The sequence below is a fragment of the Zalophus californianus genome, chromosome 2 (genome assembly GCF_009762305.2).
Source record: "Zalophus californianus isolate mZalCal1 chromosome 2, mZalCal1.pri.v2, whole genome shotgun sequence".
In the NCBI taxonomy this organism is placed as follows: domain Eukaryota; kingdom Metazoa; phylum Chordata; class Mammalia; order Carnivora; family Otariidae; genus Zalophus; species Zalophus californianus.
This window is the reverse complement of record NC_045596.1, coordinates 182,657,407-182,672,185: the sequence shown is the minus strand read 5'-3', so window position 1 is coordinate 182,672,185 and position 14,779 is coordinate 182,657,407. Positions and strand designations below refer to the sequence as shown.

The 14,779-nt window shown below is 37.3% G+C and overlaps 1 protein-coding gene across 1 annotated transcript in view; it reads right to left on the bottom strand.

The window, feature by feature from the left end:
• The window catches only part of PCM1 (pericentriolar material 1), a 79,568-nt gene that overhangs the window by 25,912 nt on the left and 38,877 nt on the right, over nt 1–14,779 (bottom strand). The window contains 9 exon segments of the mRNA XM_035726395.1: nt 792–956; nt 7,726–7,917; nt 7,920–7,955; nt 7,958–8,006; nt 8,008–8,083; nt 10,604–10,775; nt 12,797–12,987; nt 13,491–13,636; nt 13,740–13,959. Coding sequence (XP_035582288.1) covers nt 792–956; nt 7,726–7,917; nt 7,920–7,955; nt 7,958–8,006; nt 8,008–8,083; nt 10,604–10,775; nt 12,797–12,987; nt 13,491–13,636; nt 13,740–13,959 — 1,247 coding nt within the window.

The window sequence follows — 14,779 nt, the reverse complement described above, 5'->3', positions numbered from 1 at the left end:
TGAGCTTCGATTTGATGCAATTTCAGAGTTGCAGAATTAAGATTTTGTTGAAGACTCCAGTAGAGAAAAAGGCTTACAAAGAGCAAAAAGGACTCCTGCTGAGGTGACAAACATAGCAAGATAGCTATGCGAAAACTTCAGTTCAGTGCCACAGAAAGAGGAAACTTCAAGGCAGAGAGGGTGGGGAGAAAGAGTCTAGAGATCAAGAGCCAAATCTCTGCTGGCCAGATGTTACATGAAGGCACTTGGACTCTCCCCTGTAAGCATGGTAAAGCCAAAGATTTTAATCAGGGAATGACAGGCTTTTATATCAAATTCTTATTCAGAGAAGATTTTCAGAATTTCAAATCAGCTCCAAATTAATGTCGATGATGCTTTTTTGTTTAAAATTTCATCGGAAAGTGTCAAAAGCTACTATCACAATCTTAAAAAATACTTCCAGGGCGCCTGCGTGGCTCAGCTGGTTAAGCGACTGCCTTCGGCTCAGGTCATGATCCTGGAGTCCCGGGATCGAGTCCCGCATCGGGCTCCCTGCTCGGCAGGGAGTCTGCTTCTCCCTCTGACCCTCCCCCCTCTCATGTACTCTCTCTCTCTCATTCTCACTCTCTCAAAATAAATAATAAATCTTTAAAAAAAAATACTTCCAGTTCACATTTCTTGATATCAAGGAATGTATGCTGTAATCTCTACTTATATAAAACCTTACACATGACAGAAAAGTGTGACAGACCAATGGCTTTTCAAATCTAAGATGAAGTCCTTAAATTAAAGCAAACCAAAAAAGAACATACCTGAAGATATTTCTGTAGACCTACTGTATTTTATTATTTTTTCCAGCTGCTCATGATTCTTTCTGCTGAATACTTTTGCTTGAACAGGATCTTCAGTCTGGGCTGAATGTCTGTTCCTACTTTTGCAAGGTTCACATGTGCTAGACATACTGGCACTTTCATACCCTTGAGTAAAAAAAGTGACAACTGTTATTAGTTGCAACTAACTCAAACTGAAAGGGAAATTGATTCCCATAGTGCAATAGTACAGGTAACTCAATTTCGAATGCTGTATAAATAGAAAACAGTAAATACAATGTCTTGCAATAACCTTTGGAAGCATGGGGTACAGTAATATATTCTAACGCTTCATCGTCCTTTAGACACCACCTTCATGAGTACATCCCAACTCAAACTATACTGTAAGCCTTATATGACCCAAATCCTCTACTGGTCAGTCTCCAAGTTAACCATTTTTCAATATTAGGAAATACATGAAAGAATCACATCCAATCTACATAAAATGTCCGTAACAGAGAGAATAATGGGCATTAGTCAGATATCTCTGCCTTCTTATAACTTGTGTGTAACAGGACTTGATTTAAAAGGTCTTACCCACTCATAGGTTATCCATATATTCTACTAAATTTTCCTTGCTATATGGCACAAGTCTGGAATTCAAATTTGTTTTACATGGATACTTGGTTATACCTACCCTATTGCCAATGAAATAAAATGCAACCTTGGTCAATATATTAAGTCTCCATATTTCCTGAGGTTTATTTCTGGGCATTCTATCTGTTTATCTATTCCAATGCCGTCTTCATTCTTTTAGCCATAGGAGTTTTACAGAATGCTTAAACATCTGGTAAGGCAAGTCCTATGTAGGCAGCTTCTTTTCTTGGCTATTCTTAGATACTTGTCCTTCCATATAAGCTTGGATTTTTTTTTCCAATTTTAAAAATAGTCCACATGGATTCAAAATGGAATCACATTAAAAGTATTTATTAATTCAAGAACTGGTATTTAATAATTTTACACAATTTTTAAAAACATGGTTATGTTTTTTACATTTGTTCAATCTTGCTTTGTGTTCTTCAAAAATATTTACAATTTTTTATGGATCTAGTACTTTCCTTGTTAAATTTATTCCTAAGGATTTCCCCCCCAATAGCTTTGGATACTACTATGGGAAGACTATTTCCCCCTGCTTCCATTCTACTGACTGTTACTATGATAGAGAAAAGTATCTGCATACTTATTTCATAACCAGCTGCTTTACTAATTTACTTTAGTAGCTATTTTCCAGTGTTTCCTGGGCTCTCTCAGAAAAAATTAAAATATTTCCTTTTTCAATATTTATGCCAATTATTTAATTTCTTGTCATAGTGTATTCCAAACAATGCTAGATAATGATGGTGGTAGAGAGGGAACCACTGTTTAATTTCTAATTTTGATATAGATTATATTTGGAGTATTTTCATTTACAATGTTGTTTATGACTGACATTAGCTAACTGCTTTCATTATATTAAATATTAAATAACTGCCTTCTTTGGTGCATTTTACTTATAATTTTTATTAGGAATGACTTCAAATTTTATCTCATCTACCACTAAGGTTGTATGACTTCTGTCCTTCAATTTACTGACATGAAAATTATGTTGACAGACTTCCTGATAACAAACCATGGTTACATTTCTGTAATAAACCCTACTGACGACAGTGATATTCTTTTTGATATACTGGCAGATTAAATTGGCTAATATTTTACTTTTGAGTTTATATTAGTAACTGAGATTTATCTATTGTTTTCTTTAACTGTAAAGGTGTCTAATCTGATTCATATGTTGTTTCTGTTGTTTTCCTCAGATAAGATGCTTGACAAGTGAAGGCTCTAGTTTGAATATAGGATTCTTGAGCTGCAGTATTTTTTTGTCTGTGTATGGACATTATCTCACTTTCTTCTACTTCTTGTGTTGTCTGTTGTCAGTTTGGTTCTTTCTCATTGTAGGTAACTTGTTCTTGCAGTCTGGAAGCTTATTAGATTTATACTTTCTCCTTGGAATTAAGGAATTCTATTAGAATATACATAAGGATATGTGTATACTTTTCTCCCTTGCCTCCTGGCTGCACAACAGTTAGCTGTTTTGACCTGCAGTCTCCAGTCTTTCTTCATTAAAGATTCCCCTTTATTATTATTTATTTAATTAGTGCCTTTCTACCTGTTTCTTCTTCCTTTGGTATTCCCTATATATCATATCTCTAAGATTTGTCATTAAGCCTCTAATCATTTTCTTCTTGATTTTATCTTAGTACTTTCTGCTCTGTACAAGGGCATAATTCTCCCCCTCAATTTTCTAGGTCAGTAAGTCTGGGACTTACTACCAGTCATCCTCTTTTCTCAACAGTCTAAACATTATATGTGAAAACCATGTTTTCTAGTTCTACAACTCAATCTGCCTAAGTGTTACTATTTTGTTCAAGCATGTATTTCCTTCAATAATAGCTTTTACTCGATTTTACCTGTTCTAGTGTTCTGCTTCTTGTCTCCTCTCTGGCTGCTGGCCCCTTTTACATGCATTTTTACATTGACTGGGCTAGTCAGGACTCATATCTACCCTTAAGGCTGGACCCAATTGCTGGGTAGCTTCACTGGCATGCTGACAGTACTCGGAAGTCTCATCCTATGGCGAAGCAACGTTTTGGCTAGCAAGCTGTCAGTCTCCCATCGAGACAGTAAGAAGCTGCTTCTCTTTTCAGTCTCCTCGGCTGCAAAGGCCAAATGCTGTCCCAGATGCAAGGTAGGGAGGATGCCACCTACTTGTTCAGTGGCACCCTTTCCCATTAGTGCCTTGAAGTGACAAAAGACTGCTATTCTTGGAAGGAAGGGAGGTGTCAAGAATAGGAGGTGCATGGATGTTGGTCCTCCAACCAAGTTTTCTCCAAGAACTGTAGAACTCTGATCTTTGCCCCTGACATTCACTGAATGAGCCAACAGAACCTAAAGCCTTCCTACGTACATTCTCCAGACCACAACAGCTGCTCTGCTAATAACAAGTAGGTTCCCAATATACTGTCAATTCATTCTCTGTAATATCCAATCTGGAGTTAACCTTCCCTTTTTAAGGCCATCAATCAAGTTGGGACTTTATCATCTCTACCTGGGTTCCTGATTTCTTTGTTGGTCTCTGAGACTAAAGTCTAGCCACTCTGATCCATTCTGCATGAAACTTACTGGAAAAAGAGCTCTCTTGGGTTATTTTTGACCTTCACATAAACAGGTCCAGCAATAAGGGTATACAACTGCCAAAAGTAATAGATAAAACAGAATTAATGAAGGGTAACAATACCTCTGAGTTACACTGGCTAGGCCAGCTAGTATACCACCACCACCACCACATGATGGTCATTAGCGTAAGGGCGTGACCTCCTATCCCACTCATCACTCTTTGGCGCACAATCTGTTTTTCTCAGTACGAGTGGCAGGATATTTAGGAAAAATAGTACTTCTAGTTGTGTCTCCACTTTTGGGACATGGCTCAGCTGTGACCTGTGGTGGCACCCTGGAGACTTTGCATATATCCACACAGGCCACAAAGGTTAAGGACTGAACTGCAGCTGAGTCTAAGTCTTGACAGAAGGCCTGATGATCCTCCTCCTGGAGCACAGAACACAAGAACATGGGAGGCCCATGAGGAAATGCTACGTGGCCATTGTTCACCCGTCTCCCGTCCTCCTGTAAAGCTGTCCTGAAGAGGTTCTTATCTCCTCCTGGGTTCTGATGAAATAGGAGACCTCGGAAACCTCTCCTTCTCACTCTGAGGACACACCTCCAGACTATAAAGTGGTCTGTAGCTGCAGCATAGCACCAGCTCCTCAACAACAGGGGTCCCAACACTCATGCTATAATTGTCACCTGGACTCTTTTGTTTCAGTGTTCCCCTGGTGGCCTGTGGAACAAAGAACACAGGGAGTTGGGACTTCCAGCTACTCTTACTTTCCCCGCCTGTGTAAATAATCATCTCTCTGAATCTAAAAAGGATTGTTTCTTTCCTGGCCACACCTGTCAGGCCTTGCCCTTCCTAACACTTAACATCCATTTCATCTCATTCTTCATTCGTAAACAAGAGGAAAGGGAAGAGAAAAGAAATGAAAAGACTCAGGGATGGTTACAGTACATTAACAGTTCTATCCAGTTTTCTAAGAAAAGAATGAGGAAGATCTAGATTATATGATCCCACTACTCTCTAGTAATATCAAAAAAAGAAATGGACCTGGTAGAGTGTAGCCAAATTATAGGTCTGATACCTGAAGCACTCAAAGAGGCAAGGAAACATGCTCAACTCAGAAAGTCTGAACTGGAATGAAAGTTTAAAAGATGATTATCACTATCACATAATTTGTAAAACCTTACTTCACATGCAGTGATAATGTACCTTTAATGTATATGTACATATAAAGACCTTCTAAAGATTAAAATACAATCTAAAGATTAAAATTACCATCACTAGAAACAAAGTTAAATGAAGATTTAGCATGCCACCTCTGAAAACTGTCCCCAAGTGCAAAAACACATACCAACAGTTCAGTCTAGTAAATCTGGGACAGCATAACTGGCTGTGCTGTGTCTCTCAAGACAGAAACTGAAGTCCCACCATGCTGGTCTATGGATCATATCCTATTGCCTTCCCCAGCTGTTCTCATCTTCTTTTCCTGCCTCTAAACTTCTTTTCATTGTTACTACAGTTTGGAATGCCTTCCAATATTCTCTCCATCCACCTACATTTAAGACAAGTAAATATTCTATTTTCTAAGAAATCACGGCTATTCCTACCCCATAAAATAGCACTGGACTAGCTCTGTGCCTCTCAGACTTTAATGGGCACATTTTCATATTAAAACATCTGGAATCTTGCTAAAATACACACTGAAAAACAATGTGCATTCACTTGGTTCGTGGAAGGTGGGACCTAAGAGTTCATTTTTAATAAGCTCCCAGAGGATGCTAATGCTGCTTGTCCATGGTTCATACTTTGGATAGCAAGGGTTTAGCTGACTAATTTGATTTTGCTACATATTAGTTTGACTCTGCATATATTAGTTAGATTCTGCTACCAAGTCTTTTGATTTTTGTGTGTGTGTCTTAAAGCAGGGCTCTCACTGACAGATGGTCTTGAATGCCTGTCAAACAAATAAATGTGTATTATGTTTCTGGTAGGTATTTTTATACTCAGAAGAGAGCACATAGATCAGAATGTCAATCTTTGCCTTGAATCAAAAAAGCTGAATTGTATATACGGAATCATAATTCCTCAGAATAAAGGGGTTTCAAAGTTAAATATACCAATTATTTCTAGGTTTAGGTAGTTACGGCCATTAGTTGGCTTAAGAGTTCCCTAAGACCCTGCTACTTAAAGTGAAATCCACAAACCAAGAATGATGAGACATGGAAACCTGTTAGAAATATAGACCTTTGGGTCCCTACCCAGACAGAATCAATCTGCCTTTAAACAAGATTCCCAAAGAGAAACATTAAAGTTTAAGAAGCACTGCCCTAGCACACTCAACTGGCTGAATGAGAAAATGCTAGAAAATAAGTATTAGTGTTTCTTCATTTATTCATATGACAAAGAGCATTTCTGTGGGGGCAAGGTAATAAAGAAGTTTGATGAGTTACCCAAAGGGCCACTCTCTAAACATGGCCATGGTTCATTATGTACTTAAATGTACTCTGGTGGCACCAAGAGGAATCTTGGAGAAAGCAAAATAGTTGGACTTTCAGTCATTTGAATTACTAATTTGCTACATAAAATCAGCTCCTCCCAAACCTATATAAATGATCGAATATTTTCAAAGATGATAACATGTGTGCTGAGAAAAACTATCATCCCTGTTCAAAGTTGCTTGTTCCACCATCAAATCAGATTCTTCAGATGAGAGTAGCAGTAGCCAAGGACATGAAGGATATATGAAAACTGAAATGAAATAAAGGAGCAGTATTTTTTCTATATCCACAGTTTTCATCAGATTTTTCAAGTGTTTCATTAACCAAAAATGGCTAAGATGAATGCTGCAAATGTTACAAGTCGATTTTTTACCACAGGGTTTCCTAGACCTTCATATGGTATGTGGTGATTTTTCAAACTTTTCTGATTATAAGTCTTAAATACTTTGTCCTTAAGCACCAAGTACAATCTCCTTGAACCCAGAACAACCTCTCAAAGCCATAGCCAAAAAGCATCCCTTGCAAACTTGAAGGAGCATCCTTTAACTCTAATATTCCAGATTCTAGTTAATAAAACTATTTTTACCTAGCATTAGACTTGAGTAAATTCTTCAAAATTCAAAGAACATTTTTTTTAATGGCATGCAGTTAACACTATAAAAGAACTTTGATAAGATATCCAATGACAAGATTCAATAAAACATGGATTAATGTTTCACCTTATTAACTAAAGTTAATTTCCTTAAGGACTAAGAGCAAACTTGTTTAAAATGATTTCATCTATGATATTCAAAGACTGCACTGTAGTTACAGACCCAAACTTCTTTGAATGAATCAACCAAGGATGTACCAGAAGTCATAACTAAAGTGTTGGATGTAAAATTAGATGTAATATTAAGAAAGAATAACAGTAAAAATTGGACACTGGCAATTTTAGTAACCTACAAGATTTGGAAAACATCTTCTAAGCATAGTAACCACATACACAGGAAATATAAGAAGTTTTAAGAACCACAAAAAGAATAAATATGTCTTAAATATCTACAACATTAACCCTATTTGATAAATTTTATATAAAAAACTGTAAAGGTGACTAAAAATAACTTTATTCAACTAGGTCTAGAACAGTGCTTATCCATTAGCCACAAAGAAATGAAGTATGTCAACATGCCAGAATAAAGTTACCAACATTTACACTGATCAATATTCAACAAAGTTTAAGACTTACCAAATTTTTTAACTCTGCTTTTCAGCTGAGTAGAATGCCTTTTCTTACTCTTTGATTTAGGAGTTTTATCTTTAGATGCCAGGCTGGCCTGTGCAGATGCTTTCCTTGTCTTGAATGTTTTGGTTACTGTTGTTGGATCCACTGGATCAGGCATACTGCTAAAGCTTTCTAATGACTCTTCATCAAACTGTGTCTTCTCCGGCTAGTATCTAATTGATTTTTGCGATTACATTTGTAGTTTTCTCTACAGACACTGGAAATCCAGTCTTGGTAAATGGTTTTTTCTATGTCACCTTCTTGGTCATATAACCACGGGGTCCTACTGCTTTCCACCTCCTCTTCGGGCTGTTTTTGATTCCTTACCAATGGAAATAAATTTTATAGATATGATGATAGAGTTCTAGGCTTACTGGAAAACTGCAGACATAGTTAAGAGATTTAGGCAAATAAAAACATCAACAGGCTATAAAAACATTTTCACAGAAATATACTTCAAATATGTAAGTATTATATACCTAATGTACTTAATTACTTCAAACTTTTTTGAGAGAAAGCGAGGGAGAGAGAGAACTTTTTTTCTTAAGATTTTATTTGAGAGAGAGAGAGTACAAATGAGGGAAGGGACAGAGTGGACAAGCAGGCTCCCTGCTGAGCGTGGAGCTGGACACAGGAATCAATCTCAGGACCCTGAGTCATAACCTGAACTGACGTCTGACGCTTAACTGGATGAGCCACCCAGACACCCAGAGAGAGAATCTTAAGCAGGTTCCACACCCAGCATGGAGCCTGAAATGGGGCTCGATCTCACAACCCTGAGAACATGACCTGAGCCAAAATCAAGAGTCGATGCTTAACCGACTGAGCCACCCAGAGCCCCTTTAAACTTTAATCAGACCCTTCTCACTAAACCATTTTCACTGGCAAAAGTTGCAAACAAAACACTTGGAGGAATAGCTGAGAAAGAGGAATAGCTGAGAAAGAGTTATGTTGTAGAGGGTTTGGGAATATACACAAATCTATGTCACTTAAAGCAGTTCAAATAGAACTGGAATTTGGTGAAAACAATCGTCCATGCAACTCATAATTTATTCCTCCACACATTAAGTAGAGTTTAGTTGTGGTGGTCTGGTGTCATTTTCCAAATTTTATCTGCTAAACACTGACTTCCTTTAATATGTTACTGATCATCTAAGTTTGGGAAACAATAAAGTTAATCATGTCTGCAAGATTTCTCAAAACTTTAAACATGCTAATGTACTATACAAATGTCTTAGAAGGGAACATAGTAGGCAAGATGTCCAAAACTTTTATCACAGAACCTGACATAAACAATAGTGTTCTGAAGAACATGATTTAGCAGACAGAGACCTACAGGGTTCAAATTAAGACAAGATTAGCAAACCTATAGTCTGCAGGCCAAATTCAGCCTGCTATCTATTTCTGTACAGCCTGAGAGCGAAAATGATTCTTTTTTTGAGGGGGGAAGATTTTATATTTATGTATTTTAGAGAAGGGGGGAGGGGCAGAGGGAGAGAAAGAATCTCAAGCAGACTCAGAACAGAGCCCAACTTGAGGCTTGCTTGATCTCACCACCATGACATCATGACCCAAGCCGAAATCAAGAGCTGGGCACAACTGAATGAGCCACCCAGGTGCCCCTAAAATGATTCTTTCAAAATAAATAAGATAAAATAAAATAAAATAAAAGTCAGGGAAGTCAACCATAGGATTCCTAGAGTCAAATACGAAGTTCAATTATTAGGTTTTGTTTAATCAAGTAAGAAAAAAAAAAAATCCATGATTTAATAATTAAATAGTGCCAAAATGATTATTTAAGTGCTCCAAGACATGCCCAATCACACAACTAAAGAGAAAAGTAATGTGAGTTTTATATTTGTAAAGGGCTTACGAAAGACAAAATCAAAGAGATACTTCTTACAGAAGAAGTACTAGGCTGAACTAACCTCTAATTTTTCATCCTTCTAAAAAGTTTTTTCTGAAGTAAATAACAGTAACAATAAAAAGACTATAGTTTTACCAGCTGGCTATCAAAATCATTTTCTGGATTAACACAATCATTAAGAATATTATTTATTGGGCATCTGGGTGGCTCAGTTGGTTAAGCGACTGCCTTTGGCTCAGGTCATGATCCTGGAGTCCTGGGATCGAGTCCCGCATCAGGCTCCCTGCAGGGAGTCTGCATCTCTCTCTGACCCTCTTCCCTCTCGTTCTATCTCTCATTCTCTCTCTCTCAAATAAATAAAATCTTTAAAAAATATATTATTTATTTAGCTATAAAAATAGAGAATGATTGACCTGACTCAATCCAAATAGTCTTTTACACTATTTGAGTCAAAAATTTTATTTGGGAAGACTATCGTATTAAAAAATAATAACACTGAGGAAAAAAACACGTTAACACTAAGAAACAGAAAGGAATCCTGACTATGACTGATAGCATCTATCAATAATCTAATAGTGCTCAATATTACATTTAAATAGGCCTAAAGAACTTATTCTAATCAGGAGCTATGGATCAAGGAGCCATTACTTTACAACTATCATCTAGTATTTAATATTAGTTTCTCGCCCTAAAGTGAACTTAAGGACAGATATCAAATCACGGCAAAAAGACACTATATGGGTCAGGTCTTATCCTTCCACTCTGATCAAAACACTGAACTGTTCTTGTATCAGGGTTAGTGGCAGGTGTATGCCTGAGAGAGACCTGGTAAGGTGTCAGTTTAATATTCTCAATGCTAACAAGCCAAACAATAACAAGCATCCTTCCTACCTGTGTTTTCAAATTATGTATAATTAGATATAATCACAAAAGTGACGTTTAAGAAAAGAATGGATTATGTTCACAATCGAGTACCTTTGTTTTTCTGCTCCAATAGAAGAACTGCTTTCAAAAGGTTTTGGAAAAGCCATATATTCTGTTTTCCCTGAAGAATTCTGTGCTAATGGTTGCTGCTGTTCAGTGGGTGTAGAAATATTCTGAGAAAAGTCTCCAAAATTAGAAGGAAATAAAGGGCTGAAATTCATACCTAATAAATAAAAGCAATGGGTAAGACAACAACAAAGAAGGACCTAAAGGCCTTAACACGATATTAAGACAGTTTTAATTAAATGTGCTGCTCAAATCCACCAAAACAAATAACTGTTATAATAAACTAACATTCATTTGTTCAATCACTGTTTACAGTTCAGCCCACTAGGTTTTTGGCATTGATGATTAAATAAAATAACAGGTAAATGGCTACAAGAGTCTGGTACCCGGTAATTTGATGAATGTCAAGTACTATTACCTCTAACTGTTAGCTCTGAAGGGATGAGGATTATTTATTTACCTGTTATTTCATTTAATGCTCAAAACAACTCTATGACATAGGTATTATATTTTACCAGGAAGAAAATTGGCTCAAAGATTAAACAGCTAGTAAACTGAAGAGCAGGTCAGACCTCAGGTCTGCACAATTCTAAAGCTTATGTTCTTGCCACTCTACTTTAACTGAGAAACTAGAATAGAACTAAATTCTTACCATACAGTGTCGTGTCAGATGTATTTGCAAGGGGCGACTAACAACTTGGTGGGGGAAAAGGGGTGAGAGAGGCTTCACAAAATTAGTTCGTGAAGAATGAATAGTCTTTGCCCAGGGCTGGCACAGGCATGAAGCATATTAGTGTAAAGGAACTACATGTACAATTTTTAGTATTATCTGTTACCTAGAAATCTACTCAAAAAATGTTTGCTGCCAATATTCATCAGTGTTCAAGAACTAAAATGCTTCTTAAATTTGTTAATGCCATTGTTTTTATTATCCTGCTAAGAAAATACACTGCTATTTTTATTGATTTATATTCAAACAGCCTTCCGGCCCTCCCAACTCTTTTTCTCCTCCTGTACTCCCTGGCAAACACTTTCAACTCCATCTCTTTCATGACTCACCTTATCTAACTGATCACCTAGTTTATTCTACCTCTAGAAAGTCTTTTGAATTACTCCTAGTTCTGTACCCCTCCTGCCAATGCCTTAGATCAAGCTGTCATTCTTTCTCTGCTATTACTACAACAGCCTTCGGTTTCCTATTCACCAGCGATACTCTTAGCTCCTCTCTCGAATCTCCGCAACGCTATTACTAGTGCGATATTCCTAAAATAGAAATCTCATGCTATCCCCCTGCACAAAATCCTTCAATGGCCCCTCTGGAAAGCAAAGAAAGTCTAAGCTTCTTTGCACTGCACAAAAGGTCTCTGCTGTTCTCCGGCCATATCAATTACTCTTCCTCTGCTAAGGCCCTGAACACTAGCCATACTTAATGACCTCTAAATTCCCTACATAACATACTGTTTAATTGCTTTGTAACTCTAAGTGATCCCATTGACTGGTTAGGAAGTCCTTTCTCCTCTAATATCCCTGGAAATAAATTCTGTTCATTCTTTAAAAAACATGCTTTCTGGGGGGCGGGGGGGCGGGGAGGAAGACTTGCTGACAATCTCTTGCCCTAAGGAAAGGCCACTCATCTCAAGTTGTACCACGGCTACCGCCCCCATGGCACTGCACTGAGCACCTAATGACATGCTTAGCTTCCCCACTAGACTCTAAATGACTTTAAGCGTTCATTTTACTCATCTGAATCCCAGTCATTTATATGTCTCAGGACATAACGGGTGCAGAAAAAAAAGTCTGAATACAAGCCAAAGCTAAATAAAATTAAATCTAAGCCTAAGCTAAGCTTTAGTCTAGTAACGTCTCCCTACTGCACAGTGCCTGGTGTGCAGCAGCCATGGGACAGGTTAAGTCCCCTCTTCCTTAATAAACCGCTGCTGAATAATTCAAAGGTGTAAGACTCAGAAATCTTTCCTAAGTAGTTGACTTAATTTCATTAGCAACCATTTCAAACTTAAGTTTTCACCATAAAGAATCAATGTAGAGGAGTTCGTAACTTTTTTTGCATACACCTCCTACCATTCCAGAAGAGACCCATTAAACTCCATGCAAGAGACAAACAATACTCTCAGGCATTTTGCATTTATTTATTTTCCTCTCAAGTTTTCAGTCACTTACCTGGTGCAAATGATGAAATATTAGTAAACCCAGGTAGGTTAAACAGATTTACAGGCTGTGATGGAAAGCTGAAAGGACAAAATAAACTGGGAGAAGAAGGGTGTGAGGCACTGCTGCCTCTTTCCTTGCTTCCAGGTTTTTCTGGGTGCTGATTTTGCTGGCGCATAAGTTCATTTAGCATTTGTTTCAACCTATAAATATTTAAGAAGTCAGTAACTTACAAATCAGTTATATTACCTTCTGTTTGCAATACTTTCAGAAAAAATGATTCAAGAGCATGCAAAAGAGAGGAACTGTTTTTGACATTTACTACAACAAACATCTGCTTGTCCTGCAGGCTTACTTCAATAACTTGGCCTTTGGAACAAGAATTGCACTTATCACTTTGACCAGATAAAAAGCAAACTCTAAGAAACTCATATTTTTGTTATTAAAACTTTACCGAGATATAATTTACATACATACAGTTCACCTAATTTAAGTGTGAATTTGAACACTGAAAATTTTTAAAAACTAAAGTCTACAATATTAACAGGGAACGTTGGGAAAAATCAGTTTATAAAATTTTCAGGTACAGAGAATGTTTGAATATTCAATTTTGCTCATGTCTTTTTCTCCCAGAAGATAACTATAAAACACATGCTCAGTTTTAGCATTTACTATACAGTTTTACTGCTTCTAAGAAACAGATTACCTTTGCACATTATTCTGTTGCCATGTTAGCTGAGTATAGCACTGGTTCAACTGGTGCATTATAAAGTGTACTTGAGGAGATGCAACATTGCTCGGCATAACACTGTAAGGACCCGTAAGAAGAGTTTGTAGCAGACAAGAGAGCGTCTACGGAAAGACAAATTGTCATGACAGTTACTGATGACTTGAGAAAAATGTGCACTGCTTCAAAAACAAGATATAAAAAATGTACTTTCATAGTAAACTTTACCTGCTGGTCTTGCATCAAAGTCTGACAAATGTTGACACTGAAATCAAGTTGTTTCTTTAGCTGATTAATTTGTTCTTGCCATTGTTCTTTCTCCTCTACATAAGAGAGTTCTGACACCCAACGAAGGTTCTCCTGACGCTGCATGCTGATATTCTGCTGTCTTGTCTTGGCTAAAGGACGGTAATTTCCATCTGCTGAAAAAGGCCGATTGTTCTTCCACCTAACACAGATTTAAAGCATTAGGTCATCGTATGTAATTATCTGGTTTTTAAAATCTGGCAATAGGGCGCCTGGGTGGCTCAGTTGGGTTAAGCGACTGCCTTCGGCTCAGGTCATGATCCTGGAGTCCCGGGATCGAGTCCCACGTCGGGCTCCCTGCTCAGCGGGGAGTCTGCTTCTCCCTCTGACCCTCTTCCCTCTCATGCTCTCTAACAAATAAATAAAATCTTTAAAAAAAAATAAAAAAATAAAATAAAATCTGGCAATAAATCCTGTTACCATGGTTCATAGACCAGTATTTTCTTAAGATCAAAGTTTAAGTTCAAAGGACTTCAAAAGTATGGAAATGAGTGGGAGATGGTTGGGGGAGGGAACTCCAGATTTCTAGCCTTGTGTAATTATCATTTTTAATTCCCCCCCTTTTTTTACTTATGTCTTACACAGAAGTATCCATGTAATTTTGTATTCTACAAAATGAAAATATATCACAAGCATTTTTCCATTCTTCATGCTTTAAACTTAACCACATGACATTCCATCATCAAGTGGAACTACTTAACCATCTTCTATTCATGAAACATTTTTCACTGTTAGAAATAACAATGTAATGAATATTCTGTTGCTAGGTCTTTTTCAATATCTATGATTTTCAGTTTTGCTTAATTCCCTACAACAGAAGCCAAGATCAAAGCTTATAAACCTTGATTCAGTCTAGCTGGGATCTATCTTGACAAAACTCTTATGATACAATAAAAAGTACATTTGGTCTTTGTCCCAAGTTCCCAGCATATAGCTCCCAAAACTCTTGGCATCTCCTGAGA